The sequence below is a fragment of the Melospiza georgiana genome, chromosome 28 (assembly GCF_028018845.1).
Source record: "Melospiza georgiana isolate bMelGeo1 chromosome 28, bMelGeo1.pri, whole genome shotgun sequence".
NCBI classification, from domain to species: Eukaryota; Metazoa; Chordata; class Aves; order Passeriformes; family Passerellidae; genus Melospiza; species Melospiza georgiana.
In genome coordinates this window covers 1,828,828-1,854,158 of record NC_080457.1, presented here as the reverse complement: position 1 = coordinate 1,854,158, position 25,331 = coordinate 1,828,828, and the positions used below count along the sequence as shown (strand labels likewise).

The 25,331-nt window shown below is 59.8% G+C and overlaps 2 protein-coding genes and 1 non-coding gene across 4 annotated transcripts; 1 reads left to right on the top strand and 2 right to left on the bottom strand.

Moving 5' to 3' along the window:
• The first annotated feature begins 744 nt into the window (after positions 1–744).
• On the top strand, positions 745–16,497 carry CACNB1 (calcium voltage-gated channel auxiliary subunit beta 1). Of its 2 annotated transcripts, none has more exons than XM_058041452.1 (14): positions 745–915; positions 2,404–2,490; positions 5,026–5,145; positions 5,684–5,806; positions 5,912–6,048; positions 6,165–6,241; positions 8,147–8,166; positions 8,300–8,380; positions 8,484–8,542; positions 9,274–9,383; positions 12,178–12,329; positions 12,430–12,525; positions 13,546–13,731; positions 15,701–16,495. In XM_058041452.1, exons 1-14 carry the CDS (start codon positions 829–831, stop codon positions 16,028–16,030), a joined length of 1,665 nt encoding a protein of 554 aa, XP_057897435.1. In that variant the 5' UTR covers positions 745–828; the 3' UTR covers positions 16,031–16,495. The 2 variants fall into 2 exon arrangements, with proteins under 2 accessions (XP_057897435.1, XP_057897436.1); XM_058041453.1 differs by lacking the exon at positions 8,147–8,166 and adding an exon at positions 6,445–6,599 and having other exon boundaries at positions 810–915; positions 15,701–16,497.
• A 1,116-nt stretch (positions 16,498–17,613) lies between these two features.
• On the bottom strand, positions 17,614–20,380 carry LOC131094003 (dickkopf-related protein 3-like). Its single transcript, XM_058041469.1, has 4 exons — positions 20,234–20,380; positions 18,113–18,290; positions 17,797–17,992; positions 17,614–17,668 (listed from the first exon to the last, which is right to left on the bottom strand). Exons 1-4 carry the CDS (start codon positions 20,378–20,380, stop codon positions 17,614–17,616), a joined length of 576 nt encoding a protein of 191 aa, XP_057897452.1.
• Positions 18,538–18,627, bottom strand: TRNAI-UAU (transfer RNA isoleucine (anticodon UAU)). The gene is given in 2 exon segments: positions 18,538–18,573; positions 18,590–18,627. It is a non-coding gene; the product is annotated as a tRNA-Ile (tRNA).
• Positions 20,381–25,331: the final 4,951 nt, after the last annotated feature.

Here is a 25,331-nt window from a genome sequence, read left to right as displayed (position 1 = left end):
TTTTGGGGGGGGAAATGAGGAATTTTGGGGGAAAAATGAGGATTTTGGGGGGGAAAAAATCGGATTTTTGAGGCAGTCATCTTCCATCAGAGTATGGGGGGAGCTCTTCCTGTGCTACCCTGTGGAGCTTTTGGGGGAAAAAATCGGAATTTTGGGGCAACTTTGTCCCATCGGGGTGTGGGGGTCTCTGCCTGGGCTGGCTTTGGGGGTGCAATGAGGATTTTTTGGGGGAGGGAAAAAGCGGATTTTTGTCCCGAGAGAGCGCTGGATTGGGGATGGGAATGGGGGCTGCTCCTGCCTGGGCTCTCCATCCTTTCCCTCCGGTGTTTTTTTTTTTTGGGGTGTCCCCCCCACCCCAGCCCTAAAACCGCGCTGGGCACCAATTTGGGGAGGAGAAAACTCCCCCCAAAAAATTGGGGGATGCTCCGAAGGGGGAAGGGATTGGGGGGGCGGGGATTGGGGGGGCACCCCCTTTATGGGGTTTTGGGGGGCGCATTCCCGCATATCCCCCCCCATCCCCCCCGGCAAAGCGGTGCGGGAGCGGCCGCCCATCTTCCTCCTCCTTCCTCCTCCTTCCTCCTCCTCCTCCTCCTCCGTCACCGCGGGGGCCAGGCCTGAGCTTCATCGTCATCATCCTCCTCTCTCTGTGTGTGTGTGTGTGTGTGTGTGTGCGCGCCGTGTGCGCGCTTCCCTCCCCTCCTTCCTTCCCTCCTCCTCCTTCCCTCCTCCTTCCCTTCCCTCCCACCCATCCCAAAAAAAACCCCCCCAAAAAAATAATTCCCCCCCCAAAAAAAAAAGAAAATTAATCGAGGCCAGCGCGGCGCTCCCATGGTGCGGGAAGGCGGCATGGCCCGGACCCCTTACAGCTCCACGCAGGACATCCAGATGGACGTCTTGGACAACGCCGCCCTCCAGGTGACACCCACGGGGATTTTTTTTGGGGTGACAGCATCGCCCACACCCCCCCATGGCACGGTGTGGGCGGGAGCATCCCGTGGAATTGCGCCCCCTTGGAATTTGGGGGGGTGGGAGGTGGGGTTGAGTCCTTGCCCCCGAATCTCTACGTTGGTTATGGGGTGCTAGCACCCCAAAATAAAGGGGGAGACCCCCAAATCCATGGCGCCCCCGTAATTTGAGAGGTTTGGGGGTGTTTTGGGCATCCCGTGGAATTTGGGGGGTGGGAGATGGGGTTCAGTCCTTCCCCCCGAATATCTACATTGGTTATGGGGTGCTAGCACCCTGTTTGGGGTCCCAGCACCCAAAAATTAAGGGGGAGACCCCAAATTCATGGCGCCCCCGTAATTTGAGAGGTTTGGGGGTGTTTTGGGCACGGTGGGGGCGGGAGCATCCCATGGAATTTCGCCCTCTTGGAATTTGGGGGTTTAGACCTTCCCCCCAAATCCCTACATTGGTTATGGGGTGCTAGCGCCCTGTTTGGGGTCCTAGCACCCAAAAATAAAGGGGGAGACCCCAAACTCATGGCACTCCTGTAATTTGAGAGGTTTGGGGGTGTTTTTGGGCACGGTGGGGGCGGGAGCATCCCGTGGAATTTGGGGGGTGGGAGATGGGGTTGAGTCCTTGCCCCCGAATCTCTACGTTGGTTATGGGGTACTAGCAGCCTGTTTGGGGTCCTAGCACCCAAAAATAAAGGGGGAGACCCCAGACTCATGGTGCCCCCGTAATTTGAGAGGTTTGGGTTTATGTTTTTGGGGAGGGGGACGGCTGTTGGGAAAAAGGGAAAGTTTTGGGAATTGGGAAAACTCTTGGGGTGCTCCCCCCCCGCCCCATCCCCTTCCCTCTGGTTTTGGGGTGGGGGGGGGACAGGGACAGTCCCCTCGGTGGGGCCAGAGGGGTGGGGGGCGCTGGGGAGAGACCCCCACTCTCTGTGTGCTTTTGGGGGTGACATATTTTGTGGTGAGGTGACCGTTTTTGGGGTAAGGCGACATTTTTTGGGGTGGGGGGGGGGGTGACACCCCAATATCTCCCCCAGCATTTTACCCCCCCCCCTTCCCTAAAGGCGTGGGGGGCACTGGGGACACCCCCAGATTGAGGGGGGGGGTCCCGTGGGGGTGGGTGTCCATACTGTGGGGGGTGGTGTTTTGGGGGGGCTGTTTGGTTCTGGTTTAACTTGGGGGTGGGGGGAATTGGAATTTGGGGGGGGGGGCAACTGGAATCTGGGGGGGGGGCTCTGCGACCCCAACCCCAACCCCCCAAAATCAAGGGGGAAGGGGCGCCCCCATCCCCTTCCCGAGCCCCCCCAATGGGGTTCAGCTGCAGAGCGGGGGTGGAAGGGATTGGAGCGGCTGGGGGGGGGCTCCCCCGAATTTTGGGGGGATTTTTTTGGTTTTTTTTTTTTTGGAGGGGGGTCCAGCCCTCTCGTGTTGCCCCCTCCGCTGTCCCCAGGGCAAGTACAGCAGGCGCAAGAGCCGCTTCAAGCGCTCGGACGGCAGCACCTCCTCGGACACCACCTCCAACAGCTTCGTGCGGCAGGTGCGGGGGGCTCTTGGTGCTTTTTGGGGGGTCCCGGGGCTTTTTTTTTGGGGGGGGTCCCGGAGCTTTTTTTGGGGGTGTCCCGGTGCTTTTTTGGGCGGTCCCAGCTCTGCTTTGTACCCCGAGAACTGAGGGGGGCTCGCACCAAGCCAGGCCCTCTGTGCTCCCCTCAATTTCCCCGTCAAATCGCAGCCCCTTTATTTTTGGGGGGGTGGGCACAGCCCAAAATTGGGGCTTGGCTGGGGCCACCCCATCCCCCTGTTTGTGCCCCCACCCTCTGGCCCGGGCTAAATTTACCCGGGTGAAACCTGAGCGGCCCTGGCCAGCCCTGCCCGGCCCCGCCACCATGGAGGTCCCCGGCAAAGACCCCCCGGCTGTCCCGGTGAGCGACCCCCGCCCCAAAACTGCAGCCCTCAGGACCCCCCGAGCCCCCCCCCTCAGCTCCTCTGAGAGTTTTGGGGGGGCTGTGAGGCGGGGTGACCCCCAAATCCCCCAAAGGGACAAATCAGGGTTTGGGGGGGGGGGGGTCCCATGTGTCACCCACCGCGTCCCTGGGGTGTCCCCGCTGTCGCAGTGAGCGACCCCCCCCCCCCAAAACTGCAGCCCTCAGGACCCCCCGAGCCCCCCCTCAGCTCCTGTGAGGGTTTTGGGGGGGCTGTGAGGCACGGTGACCCCCACAGTGTCCCCAATGTGGGGCAGGGTGTCCCCAGTGTGGGGTTTGGGCAGTGCAAAGGGGTGACCCCCAAATCCCCCAAAGGGACAAATCAGAGTTTGGGGGGGGGTCCCATGTGTCACCCACCGCGTCCCTGGGGTGTCCCCGCTGTCACAGCAAGCGACCCCCCCCTCCTCAGGACCCCCCCCCTCAGCTCCTCTGCGAGTTTTGGGGGGTCTGTGTGGCGGGGTGACCCCTCCAGTGTCCCCTCTGTGGGGCAGGGTGTCCCCAATGTGGGTTTTGGGGAGGGGGGTGCCCCACCTCCAGGTGACCCCCAAATTTGGGGTGACCCCTAAAGGGATAAATCAGGCTTGGGGGGTCCCAAGGGGGGTGTAGGGATGGTTTGGGGGGGTCCCATGTGTCCCTGGGGTGTCCCTGTGGGACTGGGGGGGAGCAGGGGGTCCCCGGTACCCACAGAGCGCCCTGTCCCACCCCTGGGGACAGCGCTGGGGACATTGGGGGGGACATTCTTGGGGGGGACATTTTTGGGGCAGCCTTGTCTCATCGGGGTTTGGGGGGCTCTCCCTGTGGAGGTTTTGGGGGGGAAAATGAGGATTTTTTGGGGGGAAAATGAGGATTTTTGAGGGGAAAATGAGGATTTTTTGAGGGGAAAATGAGGATTTTTGAGGGGGAAATGAGGATTTTTGGGGGGGAAATGAGGATTTTTGAGGGGAAAATGAGGATTTTTTGAGGGGAAAATGAGGATTTTTGAGGGGAAAATGAGGATTTTTTGAGGGGAAAATGAGGATTTTTGAGGGGAAAATGAGAATTTTTTGAGGGGAAAATGAGGATTTTTTGGGGGGAAAATGAGGATTTTTGAGGGGAAAATGAGGATTTTTGAGGGAGAAATGAGGATTTTTGAGGGGAAAATGAGGATTTTTGAGGGGAAAATGAGGATTTTTTGGGGGGGAAAATGAGAATTTTTGAGGGGAAAATGAGGATTTTTTGGGGGAAAATGAGGATTTTTGAGGGGAAAATGAGGATTTTTGAGGGGAAAATGAGGATTTTTGAGGGGCAAATTAGGATTTTTGAGGGGAAAATGAGGATTTTTGGGGCAGCCTTGTCCCAGCAGAGTATGGGGGGCTCTCCCTGAGGAGGTTTTGGGGGGAAAATGAGGAATTTTGGGGGAAAAGGAGGATTTTTGAGGGGAAAATGAGGATTTTTGGGGCAGCCACGTCCCAGCAGAGTATGAGGGGCTCTCCCTGTGCTCACCCTATGGAGGTTTTGGGGGAAAAAATCGGATTTTTGGGGTAGCCTTGTCCCAGCAGGGTATGAGGGGCTCTTCCTGTGCTCACCCTGTGGAGGTTTTGGGGGAGAAAAAAGCGAATTTTTGGGGCAGCTTTGGGGGGTGGGGGGTCCCCGAGTCCCCTCCCGGCTCTGCAGAGGCCCCGGGCGGTGTCGGTGTCACATTCCCGGAGCGGTGGTGACAGCTGCCATGTGTGTGTGTGTGTGTGTGTGTGTCCCTCTCCTGCCATGACCCTGCCGCTGTGGTGGCACCGGGGTGGCACTGGAATGGCACCGGGGTGGCACCAGAGTGGCACTGGGGGGGCTACGGGATGGCTCTAAGCGGGATCAAGGTGGTACCAGGGTGGCTTTGGGCAGGACCTGGTGGCTCTGAGGTGGCTCCAGGCAGCCCCGGGGTGGCTCCGGGCAGCACCAAGATAGTTCTGAGATGGCTCCGGGCAGGACAGGGTGGCTCCCAGTGCCCGCAGCGCTGGGCACCGGCGCAGCGAGAGCGGGCAGCAGGATCAGGGGGCCGCGCAGGGCTGGGCTCTCTGCCCTGGGGGGCACAGGCCGGGCTGAGCCCCCTGCCCACCGCGCAGGGCTCGGCCGAGTCCTACACCAGCCGCCCCTCGGACTCGGATGTGTCGCTGGAGGAGGACAGGGAGGCGCTGCGCAGGGAGGCCGAGCGCCAGGCCATGGCCCAGCTGGAGAAAGCCAAGGTGGGAGAGCCGGGATGGACCCCCAGCCCTGGCACAGGGACCCCCTGGTACCCCCAGTTCAGGCACAGGGACCCCCAGTGCCCCCAGCCCTGTTTGGGGTGGCAGAAGTTGGAATCTCCCCATTTTGGGCTGGAATCTCCCCATTTTGGGGTGACATAGGGTGCGATATCCTCATTTTGGGGGGGCAGAGGGTGGGATCTCCCCATTTTGGGCTGGGGTCTCCCCATTTTGGGGTGAAATCTCCCCATTTTGGGCTGGAATCTCCCCATTTTGGGCTGGAATCTCCCCATTTTGGGGTGAAATCTCCCTGTTTTGGGCTGGAATCTCCCCATTTGGGGATGTCAGAGGATGAGATCTCCCCATTTTGGGGTGACATCTCCCCATTTTGGGGTGGGGTCTCCCCGTTTTGGGGTGGAATCTCCCCATTTTGGGCTGGAATCTCCCCATTTTGGGGTTCCATCTCCCCGTTTTGGGGTTCCCTCTCCCCGTTTGGAGCCGGGAGGAGCTGCCCGTCCCTCTCCATCCGTGTCCCACGCAGACCAAGCCGGTGGCGTTCGCCGTGCGCACCAACGTGGGCTACAACCCCTCGGCCGGGGACGACGTGCCCGTGCAGGGCATGGCCATCTGCTTCGAGCCCAAGGACTTCCTGCACATCAAGGAGGTGGGAGACCCCCGAGGGGAGCGGGGACAGCGCTGGCGTGGGCCTCTGTGGGGTTTTTAAGGCGTTTTTGTGGGTTTTTTTCCCCCCATCCCGCTCTATGTGCAGAAATACAACAACGACTGGTGGATCGGGCGGCTGGTGAAGGAGGGCTGCGAGGTTGGCTTCATCCCCAGCCCCGTCAAGCTGGAGAACATGAGGCTGCTGCAGGAGCAGAAGATGAGGCAGAGCCGCCTGAGCTCCAGGTGGGGGGCTCACCCCGATGTTCCCCCCCCCCGCACACGCACATCTCTCCCCGTGCCTTCCCCATCCCGCCCTCAGCGCTCTCTCTCTCCCTCTCCCCTGTGCTTCTCCCACGCAGCAAATCGGGTGACAACTCCAGCTCCAGCCTGGGCGATGTGGTGACAGGGACACGCCGCCCCACGCCCCCCGCCAGCGGTAAGAGTGTCCTGGGGGTCCCCCCACACCCACACCCCCCCCCCAAAGGCAGCTCCAGCCTGGGGGTCCCTCCCCAGCTCCCCACGGGCGCAGGCAGGGTGCCCCCATTCTCCTCTCGCAGCATCCCCATCTCCATTTCCTGCGTTCTGCCATCGCCATTGTCGCTCTTCTTCTCTCCCCCGCGCCGTCCCCGCGGTCCCCAGGTGGCCTGGACATGGCCAGCTTTGCCTTTGAGGCCGATGAGTTAGAGGAGGAGGAGGAGGAGGAGGCCCTGGAGGCGCAGCGCTCCCCTAAGAGTAGCGTGAGCAGTGTCACCACCCCCCCCGCCCACAGCAAGCGCATCCCCTTCTTTAGGAAGGTAACGGAGCCCGCGGGTCCCGCCTGCCGCAGCCGCTGCCTGCCCTAACACTGCCGGGGGGCTGGGGGCACCCTCATGGGGCTGGGGGCACCCCAAGGGGCTGGGGGCACCCCAAGGGGCTGGGGGGCCGCGCACTGCCCCAGGGCTGCAGCACGGGGTGAGCCCTGCACCGGGGACAGTGCGGGGCTGACTCCTCCTGCTGACACACTGGGATGGATCAGTCCGTGGCTGTGTCCCCCCCCCCGTGGTCCATAGCATGGATCAGTCCATGGCTGACCCCCCCCATGTTGTCAATAGGATGGATCAGTCCGTGGCTGACGCCCCCCCCATGTTGTCAATAGGATGGATCAGTCCATGGCTGACCACCCCCCCCCGTCAATGGGATGGATCAGTCCACGGCTGTGATCCCCCCCTCCCCATCCATGGAATGGATCAATCCATGGCTGCATTTCCCCCCCCCATGGACTGTGGAATGGACCAGCCCGTGGCTGTGATCCCCCCCCGTCCATGGAATGGACCAGCCCGTGCCCCCCCTCCCGGTTGCCCCCTCCGCAGTGTGCGCATGGTGTGTTCCAGCACGGCCGGTGTGTCACCCCCCCCGCGGCTGAGAATGGACCATTCCTCTCCCCCCCCAAACCGGCCATCACCTGGGGGCTTTGGGTGCTACCACTACACGGGATGGGGGGGGTCTGCAGGGGCCAGCAGGCCTGCAGAGCCCCCCTGGCACCCAGAGCTACCCCAGAGGGGACAATGCTGCTGTGTCACTGTCCCCAGGGCCCCCGGTCACACACGTGTCACCAGAGCACCCCTTGGGTCACACACGTGTCACCTGGGCACCTCTGGGTCACACAGGTGTCACTGGGTCACCCTTGGGGGGGGTCACACAGGTGTCACTGGGTCATACAGGTGTCCCTGGGTCACACAGGTGTCACTGGGTCACCCCTGGAAGGTCACACAGGTGTCACTGGGTCACACAGGTGTCACTAGGTCACACAGGTGTCACTGGGTCACTCTCCAGGTCACACATGTGTCACTGGCTCACCCCTGGAAGGTCACACACGTGTCCCTGGGTCACACAGGTGTCCCTAGGTCACACAGGTGTCACTAGGTCACTCTCCAGGTCACACATGTGTCACTGGCTCACCCCTGGGGGTCACACACATGTCACTGGGTCACCCCTGGAAGGTCACACAGGTGTCCCTGGGTCACCCTGCAGGTCACACGTGTGTGTCCCTGAGTCATCCTGGGCGGTCACACTTGTGTCCCTGGCTCACCCCAGAGGTCACACGTGTGTCCTGGGTCACCGTGCACGTCACACGTGTCACTGGGTCACCCTGAAGGGTCACAGCCATGTCCCTGTGTCACACGTGTGTTCCTGGCTCACCCCCAAGGGTGTGACAGCCAGGTCCCTGGGTCATACATCTGTCACTAGGTCACCCTGCAGGTCACACACGTGTCCCTGGCTGTCCCCCCCGTGTCCCCATGTCCCCAATAACACGCATGCCTTTGCCTTTGCCTTTGCTGTGTGTCTCTGCCCCCGGACGCAGCCAAGCAGAAGCAGAAGTCGGTGAGTGGCACCGGGGAGGGGGGGGATGGAGGGAGGCCCCCCCTGCTTGCAGCCCCCCCAAACACCCCGGAGCCACCGCCGGGGGTGTCCCTGTCCCCTCGTGGCCCCCGGTGACCCCTGGCTGTGTCCCCAGACCGAGCACGTGCCCCCGTACGACGTGGTGCCCTCCATGCGCCCCATCATCCTCGTGGGGCCCTCCCTGAAGGGCTACGAGGTGAGCAGGGGCTGGGGGGCGCTTGGGGGGGCTCGGGGGGGACCCCAGCCCTGCACTGTCCCCGTGTCCCCGCTGTCCCTGCTGTCCCCGTGTCCCTCCCCAGGTGACGGACATGATGCAGAAGGCGCTGTTCGACTTCCTGAAGCATCGCTTCGACGGCCGGTGAGGGGGGCGCGGGACCCCCAAATCCCTGAGGGGACCCTTGAACCCATAGGGGACCCCCTGAACCCCTGAGGCAACCCCTAAACCCACCCCTGAACCCACAGAGGGACCCCTAAATCCACGAGGGGACCCCTAAACCCATAGAGGAACTCCTGAACCCACAGAGGGGCCCCTGAGGGAGCTCCTAAACCCATAGAAGGACCCCTAAATCCAGGTGGGGCACTTAAACCCATAGAGGGACCCCTGAACCCACAGAGGGACCCCTAAACCCATAGAGGAACTCCTGAACCCACAGAGGGGACCCTGAACCCATAAAGGGACCCCTAAATCCATGTGGGGAACTCGAACCCCATGGTGAAACCCCTAAATCCATAAGGGGACCCCTAAACCCATAGAGGAGCCAGGTGTGGGGTGACATTGGGGTCCCGGGGGTGTCTGTGGGATGACATTGGGGTCCCGGGGGTGTCTGTGGGGTGTCATTGGTGACATTGGGGTCATGGGGGTGTCATTGGTGACATTGGGGTCATGGGGGTGGCTGTGGGGTGTCATTGGTGGCATTGGGGTTCTGGGGATGGCTGTGGGGTGTCATTGGTGACACTGGGGTCCCGGGGGTGGCTGTGGGGTGTCATAGGTGGAACTGGGGTCCCGGGGGTGGCTGTGGGATGACAGTGGGGTCCCGGGGGTGGCTGTGGGGTGACCGTGGCTGCGGGCTGTCCCCTCGGTGTCCCCAGGATCTCCATCACGCGGGTCACAGCCGACATCTCCCTGGCCAAGCGCTCCGTGCTCAACAACCCCAGCAAGCACACCATCATCGAGCGCTCCAGCACCCGCTCCAGCCTGGGTACCGCCCCCGTGGGACCCCCAAAAACACCCCCTGGAACCCCCAAAAACACCCCCTGGAACCCCTAAAATCCCCTGGAACCCCTAAAATCCCCTGGAACCCCTAAAATCCTCTGGACCCCCCCCACCAAGCCTCCATCTGTGTCACCCCAACCCAACTCGGGGGGCTCATCCCGCTCCTGGGGGTGGGGGTGACTGACCCTGTGCTCCTCCTCCTCCTCCCCATCATCATCATCATCTTCCTCCTCCCCATCCTCTACCTCCTCCTCCTTCTCTTCCTTCTTCCCATTCTCCCCATCCTCCTCATCCTCATCCTCTTCCTCCTCCTCCTCTAGTGAGGGGGGACATGGCCAAGAACCCCTGACCCCCCTCCTTCTTCTCTTCCTCCTCCTTCCTCCTTCCTCCTTCCTCCTTCTCCTTCTCCTTCTTCTCCTTCTCCTTCTCCTTCTCCTTCTCCTTCTCCTTCTCCTTCTCCTTCTCCTTCTCCTTCTCCTTCTCTTCCTCCTTCTCCTTCTCCTTCTCCTTCTCCTTCTCCTTCTCCTTCTCCTTCTCCTTCTCCTTCTCCTTCTCCTTCTCCTTCTCCTTCTCCTTCTCCTTCTCCTTCTCCTTCTCCTTCTCTTCCTCCTCCTTCTCCTCCTCCCCATGATCCTCCTCCTCCTCCTCCTCATCATCATCCTCCTCCTCCATCATCTCTATTGTGTTTTTCTGTTCCCATTTCTCTTTTCTCTGGGTTCCTCCTCCCCTCCGTGCCGCCTCCTTCCTCCCCTGCTCCCGACACAGATGTCTTGGGTACGTACAGGGACCCCCCTGTCCCCCCACCCCAAGGTGGCCTCAGGGACACAACCTGAGGGTTGGGGACACCTTGGTGGCATCTGTGTGTGTGTGTGTGTGTGTGTGTGTGGTTTGGGCTGTGCTGGTGACACTGAGGTGGCCGAGCCATGGGACAGGCCCTGTCCTGCTGCTGTCCCCATGCTGTGGCACTTAGGAGGTGGCCTTAGAAAAATGATAGATACTGCTGAGAAATATGAATATATATAAATATATCTGTATTATATATATCTATATATAGATATGTATATCTATCTATATCTATCTATCTATATCTATATCTATCTATATCTATATATTTTTTAAATATATCTCTCTCTCTCTATATATATATATATAAATATATATATTTTATATATTCATCTATATATTTATTTTTATATATTGATATATATATCTATAGAGAATATATATGTATAATATATATAGATATATAGATATATAGATAGATATGTATAGATTTTACTTATGTATAGTATATCTATATATAGATATGTATATATCTATATCTATATATATCTATATATAAATATATCTGTATTAAATATATCTATATATAGATATGTATACCTATCTATATCTATATATATTTTAAATATATCTCTCTATATATATATTTATATATAAATAGATATATTTTATATATTCATCTATATATTTATTTTTATATATTGTTATATATATCTGTAGAGAATATATATGTATAATATATATAGATATATAGATATATATAGATTTTACTTATGTATAGTATATCTATATATAGATATGTATATATCTATATCTATATATATCTATATATTTTAAATATATCTCTATATTTATATATATTTATATATAAATATATATTTTTATATATAGTTATATATATCTACATAGAATATATACATATAATATATAGATATATAGATAGATTTTATTTATATATAGATCTGTATTGAATATATATTCAATATAGATCAGTATGTATCTAGATATATAAATAGATTGATATTTATATATATATATCTGCATATATTTATATTGAATATAAATATATATCAATATATAGATATACATGGATATATATATAAACACTATATATAGTTATATTTATACATAGGTATATATAGATATATAATTAATATATATTCATATATATTAATTATATCTATATGAATATATAGTTATATATTGATATATTTATATTTATATATATTGATATATACTGATATCTATATATATAGGATATATATTAATATATCTCTATATATATTTTTAATGAATATATATCTATATGCATCTATATTGAATATATATCAATATATAGATATGAATATATTTATATATATGTGTATATATATTCAAATATATATTTTTCTATATGAATATACATTTATATGAATATATAGGTATAAATATGAATAAATGTATATATATTCTATATATCTTTAGAATTTTTACCTGGCTGACCCCAGGTGAATATATATATTCTGTATATCTTTAGAGATATATAGAATATACATATTTTAATTAAAGATACTTTATATTAGAACCCACAAATGGTAATTCTAAATTATTTCCTTTAAGACATTTGCAGCAAAATGTGGCAAAAATTAATAGGCCAAGCAACACTTATAGTGTATTGTAATTAAGAAATAGTTAATAAATCAGCAAACAGTTAATAAATTTCCTAATATTAGGAATTAGTTAATAAATATTAGGAAATAGTTAATAAATTTCCTAAATATTAGGAAATAGTTAATAAACAGCTAAATCATTTAACTTCTAACTGTGCTAACATCAGTTATAGCACTTGTATTGTCCCACCTTTCACGTGAGGCTGAATATAAAATTTTTCAAATGCCTCAAAGTCAGAACAAAGCCCAACCCAGCACCTCCCCGCGCTGTCCCTGTGTCCCCTGCCCCTGCCCCACATTGTCCCCGCGTGTCCCTGCCCTCCCTCAGTGTCCCCTGTCCCCTGCCAGCCGAGGTGCAGAGCGAGACCGAGCGCATTTTCGAGCTGGCGCGGACGCTGCAGTTGGTGGCCCTGGACGCCGACACCATCAACCACCCGGCGCAGCTGGCCAAGACCTCGCTGGCGCCCATCATCGTCTACATCAAGATCACCTCCCCCAAGGTGGGTGTGGGCACTGGGGGCACTGCCAGCCCCTCCCTGCCACGCCGGGGACACCTGGCAGTGTCGCCACGGCCACCCTGTGCTGTCCGCTCGTGCCCAGGTGCTGCAGAGGTTGGTCAAGTCCAGGGGGAAGTCCCAGGCCAAGCACCTCAACGTGCAGATGGTGGCCTCGGACAAGCTGGCACAGTGCCCACCTGTGAGTGTGCCCTGGTCACCGCGGTGCCACGCAGGCTGACCCCACCCTGACCTGCCCTGCCCTGTCCATCCTGTCCCGTTGTCCCTGACCTGTCCCATAGGCTCAGCCCCATGTCCAGCTGTCCCTCCCTGTCCCGTTGTCCCTATCCTGTCCCGTTGTCCCTGACCTGTCCCATAGGCTCTGCCCCATGTCCAGCTGTCCCTACCCTGTCCCATTGTCCTCTCTCTATCCCATAGGTTCTGCCCCATGTCCAGGTACCCCTCCCTGTCCCATTGTCCCCACCCTGTCCCATAGGCTCAGCCCCATGTCCAGCTGTCCCTCCCTGTCCCATTGTCCCCATCCTGTCCCATTGTCCCCACCCTGTCCTATAGGCTCTGCCCCTTGTCCAGGTACCCCTCCCTGTCCCATTGTCCCCATCCTGTCCCATAAGGCTCCATCCACTCTGTCCCATTATTCCCACCCCATATCCACCTGCCCCACTCTGTCTCATTGTCCCCTCCCTGTCCCATTGTCCCCACCCTGTCCCATAGGCTCTGCCCCATGTCCAGGTACCCCTCCCTATCCCATTGTCCCCACCCTGTCCCATAAGGCTCCACCCTGTCCCATAGGTTCTGCCCCACATCCAGGTACCCCTCCCTATGCCATTGTCCCCTCCCTGTCTCATAGTCTCTGCCCCATTGCCAGGTACCCCTCCCTGTCCCATTGTCCCCGCTCTGTCCCATTGTCCCCATCCTGTCCCATAGGGTCTGCCCCATATCCAGCTGCCCTTCCTTGTCCCACTGTCCCCACCCTGTCCTATAGGCTCTACCCCATTGCCAAGTACCCCTCCCTGTCCCATTGTCCCCTTCCTGTCCCACTGTCCCCCCCTGTCCCATAGGCTCTGTCCCACAGGTTCTGCCCCACATCTAGGTACCCGCCCCCATCCCACTGTCCCCACCCTGTCCCACAGGCTCTGTCCCACTGTCCCCGCCCTGCCCGCTGTCCCCGCCCCGCCCCAGCTGGCACGGGTCCCTCCCGCAGGAGATGTTCGACATCGTTCTGGACGAGAACCAGCTGGAGGAGGCGTGCGAGCACCTGGCCGAGTACCTGGAGGCCTACTGGAAGGCCACGCACCCGCCCAGCAGCAACCCCCCGAACCCGCTGCTGAGCCGCACCATGGCCACGGCCGCGCTGGCCGCCAGCCCCGCGCCCGTCTCCAACCTCCAGGTACAGGTGCTCACCTCCCTGCGCAGGAACCTCAACCTCTGGGGCCGCCAGGCCACCCCCAGCCCCCCCGGAGCCCCCCTGGAGGAGCACGCGCTGTGAGGCGGCGGCAGGGACGCTGGGGACATCGGGGACAGCGGGGTGCGGGACAGCGGGGACACCCCGGAGGCATCGGGGGATCCCTGGGATTGGGGACGGCCTGGGGAGTGACAGTCCCCCGCAGGTGTGGGATTGTCCCTGGGGTCACCTGGGATCAGGGTGACTCCATGGGACTGTGGTCCTCCCCAGGTGTGGGATTGTCCCTGGGGTCACCTGTCCTGGGATCCTAGTCACCTCAGGGGACTGTGGTCCTCTCCAGATGTGGGATTGTCCCTGAGGTCACCTGGGATCAGGGTAACTCCATGGGACTATGGTCCTCCCCAGGTGTGGGATTGTCCCTGAGGTCACCTCAGGGATCAGGGATCAGGGATCAGGGACAGCCCAGGGGATCAGGGACAGCCTGGGATCAGGGACAGCCTCCCCAGGTGTGGGATTGTCCCTGGGGTCACCTGTCCTGGGATCCTAGTCACCTCAGGGGACTGTGGTCCTCCCCAGGTGTGGGATTGTCCCTGAGGTCACCTGTCCTGGGATCAGGGACAGCCCAGGGAGTCACAGCCTCCCCAGAGGTGTGGGATTGTCCCTGAGGGTCACACGTCCTGGGATCAAGGTCACCTCAGGAGAATGTGGGCCCCCACAACTGTGGGATTGTCCCTGAGGTCACCTGTCCTGGGATCAAGGTCACCTCAGGGAAATGTGACCCTTTCCAGGTGTGGGACCATCCCTGGGGTCACCTGTCCTGGGATCAGGGTCACCTCAGGAGACTGTGGTCCTCCCCAGGTGTGGGATTGTCCCTGGTTCTGGGATTAGGGTGACCTCAGGGGAATGTGACCATTTCCAGGTGTGGGATTGTCCCTGAGGTCACCTGGGATCAGGGTGACCTGAGGGGAATGTGGCCCCCCACAACTGTGGGATTGTCCCTGAGGTCACCTGTCCTGGGATCAGAGTGACTCCATGGGACTCCCAGGTGTGGGGTTGTCCCTGGTCCCGGGATCAGGGTGACTCCATGGGACTATGATCCCTCCCAGGTGTGGGATTGTCCCTGAGGTCACCTGTCCTGGGATCAGGGTGACCTCAGGGGACTGTGGCCCTTTCCAGGTGTGGGACCATCCCTGGGGTCACCTGTCCTGGGATCAGGCTCTCCACCCTGGGATCGGGGCCACCCCAGGGTTAGGGTCACCCCATGGGACCCCAAGGTGTGGGGTCACCCGCCCTGGGGACCCTGGGACGTGGCAGCCCATGGCATTGGGGTCCCCATGGGGAAGCAGAGCCTCCCAGGAGTGGGACCAGCCCTGGGATTGTTCCTTTGGGAACCTGTGCCCACCCAGGGGTACTGCAGGGGCTGTTCTGGGGTTGGGGTCACCCCAGGGAGCTGCTCCCGTTCCTGGATGGGTTGGGGCCATCCTGGGCATCTCTCCCTGCCTGGGATCGCTGCCAGCCCCACATGTGGGGTCTGCTGGGAATCTGTGTCTCCTCCTGGAGCCGCCCAGGGCATTGGGATCCCCCAGGATCTGCCCCTTTCGAGACCCACCCTGTGCCTGCCTGGGGCTGCCAGACCCCATTCCCACACCTCTGGCTGGGGGGGACAGTTTGGGGGTGTCCTGGGTGGGTTGGCTGGGGGGCACAGCCCCATCCCAGGGCTGGGGACAGAGAGGGGACAGAGAGGGGACAGAGAGGGGACACGTGTCCTGTGTTTTGTGTCGCTAAATCTCCCAGCGCGCCTGCCTTGCTGGTGCCGCTCCCCGTCCCCATCCCCAGCCCCGCTGCCACCGTGTCACCCACCAGAGGCTGGCCAGGAGCGTGTGTCCCCCCACTAACCCCCCACTAACCCCCGTCCCGTCCGTCCCCGCATGGTGTGCTCGCTTCTCGCACCCAGGCTCCGCACCCGGAGGGGGAGCACGGCCGCCCCCGGCAGGAGTCGGGGGGCCGCGGGCAGGGCAGGGTCCCCCCGCCGCCCTCCCGGCCGGGCCCCCGCAGCCTGGCCCGCCAGGACACCTTCGACACGGAGGCTCCGGGCAGCCGGGACTCGGAGCCCGGCGATTCGTGCTGCATGGACATCGAGATGGATCCCGTCGAGGAGGAGCCGCCGGGCACCCCCGGGGCCGGCCCGCAGCCCCCGCCCGGCTCCTGGGACCGAGCCAAGGGCCAGGAGCCGCTGGGCCCGAGCGACGGAGAGGGCTGGGGCCGGGACGTTTACATGCGTTAGGATGAGGGGGTGCGGGCAGCGCTGGTTTTGGGGTGCGGGCCCTTTGTGCCCCCCCTTTGTGCCCGGCCAGCAGTGCCCTGGGGGTGTCCCCCTGCCGCAGCCCCCCAGCATCTCCAGCAGGGACAGCGAGTGACCAAAGGGGACCCGGCGTGTCCCCGTGCCCCCGGCGCGGGGTGGGGGCCGTGCCCCCCTCCCCAGCCCTGCCCCCCGCTTCTCCATGGTGCTCTCGGCTGCGGGGTGCCCGGAGCTGGCCGTGCCCGTGGGGGGGTCCCCGCCAGCTGCCCCCCCAGCCTGGCGGTGCCTGGCACTGCCCCCCAGCCCCCTGCCCTGCCCGGGGGTGCATGCGTGTGTGTGCAGGGCTCTTGGGGGGTCCCCGCTGCGCCCCCCGAGGTGTGGGGATGGGGGGGGGTCTGCATGTGTTTGCCTTGGAGGGGCTCTGCCTGAATTGGGGGGTGGGGGGTGAATCTGAGCCGGTTTTGGGGGTCTAACCTGTGCTAACAGCTGCCCAGCCCTGGCCTGTGGGGGGGGTCCCGCTGTCCTGGCACTGCCAGGCCCCGACCCCCCCCACACATTCCCCAGCCTCCCCTCCCTTCCCGTTCCAACCCCCCCTCCCCGCCGTGCCTGTCCACGCTCGCCCTGTCCAGCCGCGTCCGTCTGTCCGTCTGTCCGTGAGCCTCTGTCCGTCCCCGCACCCCGGGGCACTGCCTTGTCCTGTGCCCGCCCCGGGGCATCCCCTGTGCCCCCCCCCCCCCACTCAGCTCTTCGGGGTGACCACACCAGGGTGGCCCTGGGGACACCCCCGTGTCCGGCCCTCACCGCGGGACGGGGCTTGTCCCACTTTGAGGGCAGCCCCTTGCCCCCCACCCCCATTTTTGGGGGTCCCCGGGGTCACTGCCTTACCCAGACCACCAGCCCGGGTCGGGGGGCTTGGGGGGCACCCAGCTCTGCCGCTGCCAAGCCGCCACCCACGTGTGCCTCAGTTTCCCCCTTATTTTCGAGGTGGGGGGGACTCGGTGTCACTGCCTGCCAAGTGCTTTGAGCCCCCCCTGCCCCAGCGGCCAAAAACCCGGGCGGCGGGGCAGAGGGACGTCCCGTAATTTATGTCACTCCACCAACTTTTAATTTAAAAGACCCGACAAGAAAAAAAAAAATGTATTTTATTTATTTATTCTCGTTGATTTGTGTGTGTGTGTGTGTGTGTGTGCGTGTGGGTCGGGGGGACTCGCCCCGCTCGCTTGGTTCTTTGTAATAAACATTTCGGTGAGACCTGTCCCCCCTGCCTGAGCCTGCTGGGGACACGAGGGGACACTGGGGGACACGAGGGGACACTGGGGGACAGGGAGGGATACAGGGGGACAGAGAGGGACACAGGGGGACATGGAGGGGCTGCGCGGACCGGGCACAGCTCTGCAGTGAGGATGGAGCCAGGACCCGCCCGGCTCTGAGGAAGAGGAAGGAGCGAGGATCCAACGCGGGGGTCGGGGGGCTCCAGCCCCTCCCGGGGATGGGTTTATCGGCGCTGGGCCGGCTCGGGACACGCTGTGGTCGCGATATTTACAGATAATAAATTACACGGCGGGCGCTCAGGGCTGCCGGCACCGCCACTCGCTCTTCTCCGGCCGGTACTCGAACGCTCTCCTGCGACAGAGCACACATCGGTGACATCGGTGACACCTCGGACATCGGTGACACCTCAGTGACATCGGTGACATCCCAGCCCTGTCACCCCCACGCCCCCTGCCCGGCCCGGCACGCCCCGTACTCACTCTCTGGAGGGCACCGAGGGTCGGCACACCAGCCCGGCCTGGCATGGGCACACCTGGTTGATGCTGAAGGCCAGACCCCCGGGGGGGACGTGGCAGCTCTGGGCCAGTGCCAGGCGCCGTTGGCACACCCGCTCCCCGTGCTGGCGGGCACAGCAGCCGCCGGGCCCGCACTCCTCGTCCCGCTGGCACCGCGCTCCTGGTGGCACAGAAAGTGGCATTAGGGGGACCCGCGTCACCCCCTGGTTTAGCGCTGCTCCATCTCCGCATCCCCCCAAGCTCTCAGAGCGTGTCCCCGCCGTGCCAGCCCCCCACTCACCGTCCTGCCCGGGGGCCGCGGGCTGCTGGCACTTGCCGAACATGCAGACGAGCCCGGGGGCGCAGTGGGGGTCGTGGCGACAGTAGTGGCCCTCGGGCCGCGTGGGCAGGCACAGCCCGAAGTGCTCGTCACAGAAATGCCCCTGGGCGCAGGGGGCGGCGGGGCTGCACGGGGTCACCTGCGGAGGAGAGGGGACATGGTACATCAGGGCGGGCACACCTCATCCCCCACCCCACTCACTCCCTGACCCCGAGGCTGGAAACGGCGCAAAACCCCGTCTGTTTAAGGCGTGGGGTGATTTTAGGGGGCCAAGCGCTCTGATAGCCTGGGAGGCTCCACCCTCAGCGCTTCCAAGATTTTTATCTCGGGAAAAGAAAACCCGGCGGCGGGGGGCAACACAGGGTGCGAAGCCCCTACAAAAGTCCTGCTCCAGGTGAGGCTCGAACTCACAACCTCGGCATCGCTCGTGTACCGCCTTATAAGTACCGCGCGCTGACCGATTGCGCCACTGGAGCGCCCCGCGCCGCCCGCCGCCACCGCGCCCCCTGGCGGCCCCGCGCCGCACCCCCGGGGGACCCCGCGGTGGAGATGGAGCCCGCAGTGTGACCCCCGGATGGAGATAGACACCCCCGGATGGAGATGGAGCCCGCAGTGTGACCCCCGGATGGAGATGGACACCCCCAGATGGAGATGGACACCCCAGTGTGACCCTCGGATGGAGATTGACCCCCCCAGATGGAGATGGACACCCCCTGTGACCCCGCGATGGAGATGGAGCCCGCAGTGTGACCCCCGGGATGGAGATGGACATCCCCAGATGGAGATGGACACCCCCCGGATGGAGATGGACACCCCCGGATGGAGATGGACACCCCCGGATGGAGATGGACCCCCCCAGATGGAGATGGACATCCCAGTGTGACCCTCGGATGGAGATTGATCCCCCCAGTGTGCCCTCTGGATGGAGATGGACCCCACAGTGTGACCCCGGGATGGAGATGGACCCCCCAGTGTGACCCCCGGATGGAGATGGACCCCCACAGTGTGCCCTCTGGATGGAGATGGACACCCCCTGTGACCCCCGGGATGGAGATGGACCCCCCCGGATGGAGATGGACCCCCCAGTGTGACCCCTGGATGGAAATGGACACCCCTGGATGGAGATGGACACCCCTGGATGGAGATGGACCCCCCCCGGATGGAGATGGACCCCTCCCGGATGGAGATAGACCCCCCCCCGGATGGAGATGGACCCCACAGTGTGACCCTCGGATGGAGATGGACCCCCCCGGATGGAGATGGACACCCCCTGTGACCCCCGGATGGAGATGGACCCCCCGTTTCCACCCCTGACTGAACATGGACCCCCATGTCCACTCCTGCCTTCAAACAGAGCTCCCCCGTCCATTCCCGGCTGGAACCAAGCCCCGTGTGCCCGTCCCCGGCAGAACCCTGTGGTGACACCCACTGCAAACCCGCCCTGTGCCCGCTCGGTGCCCACCCTGCTGCAAATCCTGCCTTCAAACCACCCCGAGCCCACCCCGAGCCCACTCTGGCTGTAAATTCTGCCCTCACCCACCTCAGTTCCCATCCTGGCTGCAAACCCAGCTCCGTGCCCAGCCTGAGCCCATCCTAAGCACACCCTGAGCCCACCCTGGCTACAAACCCCGCTCTGTGCCCACCCTGCTCCCACCCTGGCTACAAACCCCGCTCTGTGCCCACCCTGCTGCCAATCCTGGCTACAAACCCCGCTCTGTGCCCACCCTGCTGCCAATCCTGGCTCCAAACCATCCTGAGCCCACCCTGGCTGTAAATTCTGCCCTCACCCACCTCAGTTCCCATCCTGGCTGCAAACCCAGCTCTGTGCCCACCCTGCTGCAAATTCTGAGCCCGCCCTGGCTCCAAACCACCCTCGTAACTCCGAACCCACCCTGAGCTCACCCTGAGCCCACTCTGGCTGTAAATTCTGCCCTCACCCACCTCCGTGCCCACCCTGCTGCCACCCTGGGCGCAAACGCCGCTCTGTGCCCACCCTGGCTCTCTCCCACCCCTGCTGCCACCCTGGCTGTCCCCTGCTGTCCCCAGGACCCCTCACTCTGCTGTCCCCCCTCCATTCCTCACCTCCTCCATCTCCGTCCCGGGGCTCCTGCCCAGCGCGGCGGCATCGGGCGGGTTTTGTGGCAGGGAGAACATCCATGCCCAGAGGTGCCCGGCGGCGGGTGGCATGAGCCAGGCGACGAGGCAGAGCACGGCGGGCGGTGTCACCATGGCGCTGGCGGTGGCGGTGCCAGCCCGGCCCGGCCCGCGGGGTTTTTGTAGCCGCGGGCGAGCTGGCACCCCGCGGCTAAAAGTGTTTGCCCGGCTAATGGGGTGGGAGGAGGCAATCAGGGCTTAAGGGATTTCCATAATTGCCAGCCTTCCCCCCGGGGGGGGGCACCGGCCCCACGGCAAACAGACCCCCCCGGGGCCAGTCTGGCTCCGGCGCCAGCCCTGGGCACAGCCTGGGGTGCCCTGGGTGCCCCCGCAGCTCAAGGGAGGGAAGATTTGGGGTGCCCTGTGTGCCCCCAAAGCTCGGGGTGGCGATTTGGGGTGCCCTGTGTGCCCCCATAGCTCGGGGAGGGGCGATTTGGGGCACAGCCTGGGGTGCCCTGGGTGCCCCCATGGCTGGGGTGGTGATTTTGGGTGTAATTTGGGGTGTCCCGTGTGCCCCCGCACCCCGCAATGATGATTTTGGGGGCCATTTGGGGTGTCCTATGTGCCCCTATAGCTCGGGGTGGCAATTTGGGGTACAGTTTGGGGTGTCCTGTGTGCCCCCACACCTCGGGGTGGTGATTTTTGGGTGTAATTTGGGGTGTCCTGTGTGCCCCCACAGCTCGAAATGATGATTTTGGGTGCAGTTTGGGGTGCCCTGTGTGCCCCCACAATCGGAGCGGTGATTTGGGGTTCCCTGTGCGCCCCCACAGCTCGGAATGATGATTTTGGGGATACTTTGGGGTGTCCTGTGTGCCCCCACAGCTCGGAATGGTGACTTTGGGTGTAATTTGGGGTTCCCTGTCTGCCCCCACAGATTGGAATGATGATTTTGGGCACAGCCTGGGGTGCTCTGTGTGCCCCCACGGCTCGAGGTGATGATTTTGGGGCGCATTTTGGGGTGTCCTGTGTGCCCCCAAGGCTCGGGGTGCTGATTTGGGGTGCCCTTTGTGCCCCCACACCTCGGGATGATGATTTTGGGCACAGTTTGGGGTTCCCTGTGTGCCCCCCATAACTCAGGGGGTGCAGTTTGTGGTGTCCTCATAGCTCAGTGAGATTTCGGGAGCACTTTGGGGTAACCCTGTACCCCCCAACCTCACAGGACACCTCAAACTGTGCCCAAAATCATTCCAAACTATGGGGGCACACAGAGAACCCCAAACTGCGCCCCAAAATCATCATTCGGACCTATGGGGACACACAGGACACCCCAAAATCGCCACCCCGAGACTTGGGGGCACACAGGGCACCCCAAACTATCCCCAAAATCATCATTCCGAGCTGTGGGGGCAGACGGGGAACCCCAAATCACCGCTCCGATTGTGGGGGCACACAGGGCACCCCAAACTGCACCCAAAATCATCATTCTGAGTTATGGGGGCACACAGGACACCCCAAATTGTGCCCCAAATCATCATTCCGAGCTGTGGGGGCACACAGGGCACCTCAAATGACCCCCAAAATCATCATTCCGACCTATGGGGACACACAGGACACCCCAAACTGCCACCCCGAGACTTGGGGGCGCACAAGACACCCCAAACTGCACCTAAAACCTTTTTCTTTCCCCTTTGCCAGAGCGGGCACAGCGGGAACGAGAGGAAAAAATTGGGGGGGGGGGCGCAAAGGCTGCGACCCCCGAAACGGGCGCGGAGGTGGGCACAGGGCTGGCACCGGCCCCGTGTTTGGGTGTCCCCCGTGTCGCCCCCTCCCCGCGGGGGTGACGGGATTGGCACCTGGGCTAACGCGGCCGCGAATGGGCTGCGAGCCCGGCCCTTATCGCCCTGCCCTTATCGCAGCCCGCGGTGTCCCCCCGAGCGCGTCCCCCAGACGGTGCCAGCTCCGCGTCCCCCAGACGGTGCCAGCTCCGCGTCCCCCAGACGGTGCCAGCTCCGTGTCCCCAAACGCGCGGGGGGCTCAGCGCCAGTGCCCCCCCCCCCCCGCCAGAGCCCTGCAATGCACTTCGGGTTCACCTGGGCGCACTTTGGGGTGTACCGTGTGTCCCCGTAGCCCGGGGTGGTGATTTTGGGGTGTCCTGTGTGTCCCCAAGTCTCGGGGTGGCGATTTTGGGGTGGCCTGTGTGCCCCCACACCATGGAATGATGATTTTAGGGTTCTCTGTGTGCTCCCATAGCTTGGAATTATTTTAGGTGCAGTTTGGGGTGTCCTGTGTGCCCCCATAGGTTGGAATGATGATTTTGGGCACAGTTTGGGGTGTCCTGTTTGCCCCCAAACGATGGAATGACGATTTTGGGGACAGTCTGGGGTTCTCTGTGTGCCCCCATAGCTTGGAATTATTTTAGGTGCAGTTTGGGGTGTCCCGTGTGCCCCCAAGTCTCGGGGTGGCGATTTTGGGGTGGCCTGTGTGTCCCCATAGGTCGGAATGATGATTTTGGGCACAGTTTGGGGTTCTCCGTGTGCCCCCATAGTTTGGAATTATTTTGGGTGCAGTTTGGGGTGCCCTGTGTGCCCCCACACCATAGAATGACAATTTTGGGTGCAGTTTGGGGTGCCTTGTGTGCCCCCATAGCTCCGGGTTGCAGTTTGGGGTGTCCTGTGTGCCCCAATAGCTCGGGGTGATGATTTTGGGTGCAATTTGGGGGTGTCCTGTGTGCCCCCATGGCTTGTGATGATGATTTTGGGGTGTCCTGCGTGCCCCCCACACCCCGAGGTGACAATTTGGAGACCCCTCCCCTACGTTCACCCTTCCCGGGCCATTCCCGTGCCTCAGTTTCCCCAGCCTGTGAATCAGGACGCTCTGGGGGTGACACATCCACAATGGGGGGACCCCAAATTTTCCTCCCGGTGCTCGGGGCCGTCAGGATCTGCTCCCCCTCCTCTCTCCCGCCGTGTTTGCCCGGCGGATTTGGGAACAAATATTGACCCCGCTCCGGGACACCATCACTGTCCCCATCCGTCCCCCGCTGCGCGACATGTCGCGATAATCCCCCCCCCCCCTCAGCGCCACCACGGGGGTCCCGGACGGCGGCTGTGCCACCCCGAAATACCCGTCTGGCGGTTTGGGGGGGTCCCACGAACCCCCAAAATTCTGGAGGGGCTGGAGGTGCCGGGGGTTTTGGGGGTTTGGTATTGGGGGTTTTGGGGTTTGGGGTTTTGGGGTTTGGGATTGGGGGTTTTGGGAGTTTGGGGCGTTTTGGGGGTTTGGAGTTTGGGGGTTTTGGGGCTTTTGGGTTTTGGGGTTTGGGGGTTTTGGGGTTTGGGATTGGGGGTTTTGGGGGGTTGGGGGTTTGAGGTTTTGGGGTTTAGGGGTTTTGGGGTTTGGGGTTTTGGGGGTTTGGGGGTTTGGGGTTTTGGGGTTTGGGAGTTTGGGGGTTTAGGGTTTTGGGGTTTGGGGTTTTGGGGTTTGTGGGTTTTGGGGTTTGGGGTTTTGGGGTTTTGGGGTTTGGGGTTTGGGGGTTTTGGGGTTTGTGGGTTTGTGGGTTTGGGGTTTTGGGGTTTGGGGTTTTGGGGTTTTGGGGGTTTTGGAGTTTGGGGGTTTTGGGGTTTGGGGTTTTGGGGTTTGTGGGTTTGGAGTTTGGGGTTTGGGGGTTTTGAGGTTTGTGGGTTTGTGGGTTTGGGGTTTTGGGGTTTGGGGTTTTGGGGTTTTGGGGGTTTTGGAGTTTGGGGGTTTTGGGGTTTGAGGTTTGGGGAGTTTGGGAGTTTTGGGGGTTTGTGGGTTTTGAGAGTTTTGGGGGTTTGGGGTTTTGGGGTTTGGGATTGGGGGTTTGGGGTTTGTGGGTTTGTGGGTTTTGGGAGTTTTGGGGGTTTGGGGTTTTGGGGGTTTGGAGTTTGGGGGTTTGAGGTTTTGGGGTTTGGGATTGGGGGGTTTGGGGGTTGGGGTTTTGGGGTTTGTGGGTTTGTGGGTTTTGGGAGTTTTGGGGGTTTGGGGTTTTGGGGTTTGAGGATTTAGGGGTTTAAGGGTTTGGCGGGTTTGGGGGGTTTGGGGGGTTTTGGGGGGTTTGGAGTTTGGGGGTTTAGGGAGTTTGGGTTTTGGGGTTTTGCGGGTTTTGGGGGTTTGGGGTTTTGCGAGTTTTGGGGGTTTGGGGTTTTGGGGGGTTTGGGGTTTTTGGGGGTTTGGGTGGTTTTGGGGGTACGCGGGGGGAGCCGGGGAGGGACATGGGGGTGTGGGACAGTGGGGTGGGGGTGTCAGTGTGGGGGTGTCCCTGAGTGGGGGGGCTCAGCCCACAGCCCCCCCGGCAGCCCAAAGCGGGGTCACCCCAGCGCTGCCCGCAGTGGGGACAGTCCGGGGATCCCCAAATTTCACTTCGGCATCCCAAGTGGTCCCCGAACCCCAAAAAGCAGCCGTGAGTGGGGGTGTCCCTGGGGGATGTCCGTGGGTGTGGGCTGCTTGGATTGAGGGGTGTCTGTGGTTTGGGGGTGTGTTTTTGTGTGTGTGTGGGGGTGTCCGTAGTCAGGGGGTGTCCACGGCTGAGGGGTGTCCATGTTTGTGGGGTGTCTTGGATTGGCGGTGTCGGTGGTTGGGGGCGTCCGTGTTTGTGGGGTGTCTTGTTGTGGGGGTATCCATGGGTGTGGGGTGTCTTGGATTAAGGGGTGTCTGTGACTGGGGGTTATCTGTGGGTGAGGGATGCCCGTGTTTGTGGGGTGTTTTGGATTGGGGGTGTCCTTGGTTGGGGGTATCTTGGATTGAGAGGTGTCTTGGATTAAGGGGTGTCCGTGATTCGGGGTGTCCGTGGCTGTGGGGTGTCAGTGATTTAAGGGTGTCCGTGATTAAGGGGTGTCCTTGACTGTGGGTATCAGTGGGTGGGGGATGTCCGTATTTTGGGGGTGTTTTGGATTGGGGGTGTCCGCAGTTGGGGGTATCGGGGGTTGAAGGATATCCGTATTTTGGGGGTGTTTTGGATTGGGGGTGTCCGCAGTTGGGGGTATCGGGGGTTGAAGGATGTCCATATTTTTGGGGTGTTTTGGCTCGCTAACAGTGCAATTCCCCGCGGCGAGCCCCGTTGGGCAGC

Coding starts and splice junctions, on each gene's coding strand:
- CACNB1 (XM_058041453.1), top strand. CDS start 829: ATGGTGCGGGAAGGCGGCATGGCCCGGACCCCTTACAGCTCCACGCAG. Junction 8,543..9,273: donor AAGCATCGCTTCGACGGCCG/GTGAGGGGGGCG, acceptor CGGTGTCCCCAG/GATCTCCATCACGCGGGTCA. Junction 13,732..15,700: donor CGCCCGTCTCCAACCTCCAG/GTACAGGTGCTC, acceptor TCTCGCACCCAG/GCTCCGCACCCGGAGGGGGA.
- LOC131094003 (XM_058041469.1), bottom strand. CDS start 20,380: ATGGTGACACCGCCCGCCGTGCTCTGCCTCGTCGCCTGGCTCATGCCA. Junction 17,993..18,112: donor CGCGGCCCCCGGGCAGGACG/GTGAGTGGGGGG, acceptor CTGTGCCACCAG/GAGCGCGGTGCCAGCGGGAC. Junction 17,669..17,796: donor CCCTCGGTGCCCTCCAGAGA/GTGAGTACGGGG, acceptor GCTCTGTCGCAG/GAGAGCGTTCGAGTACCGGC.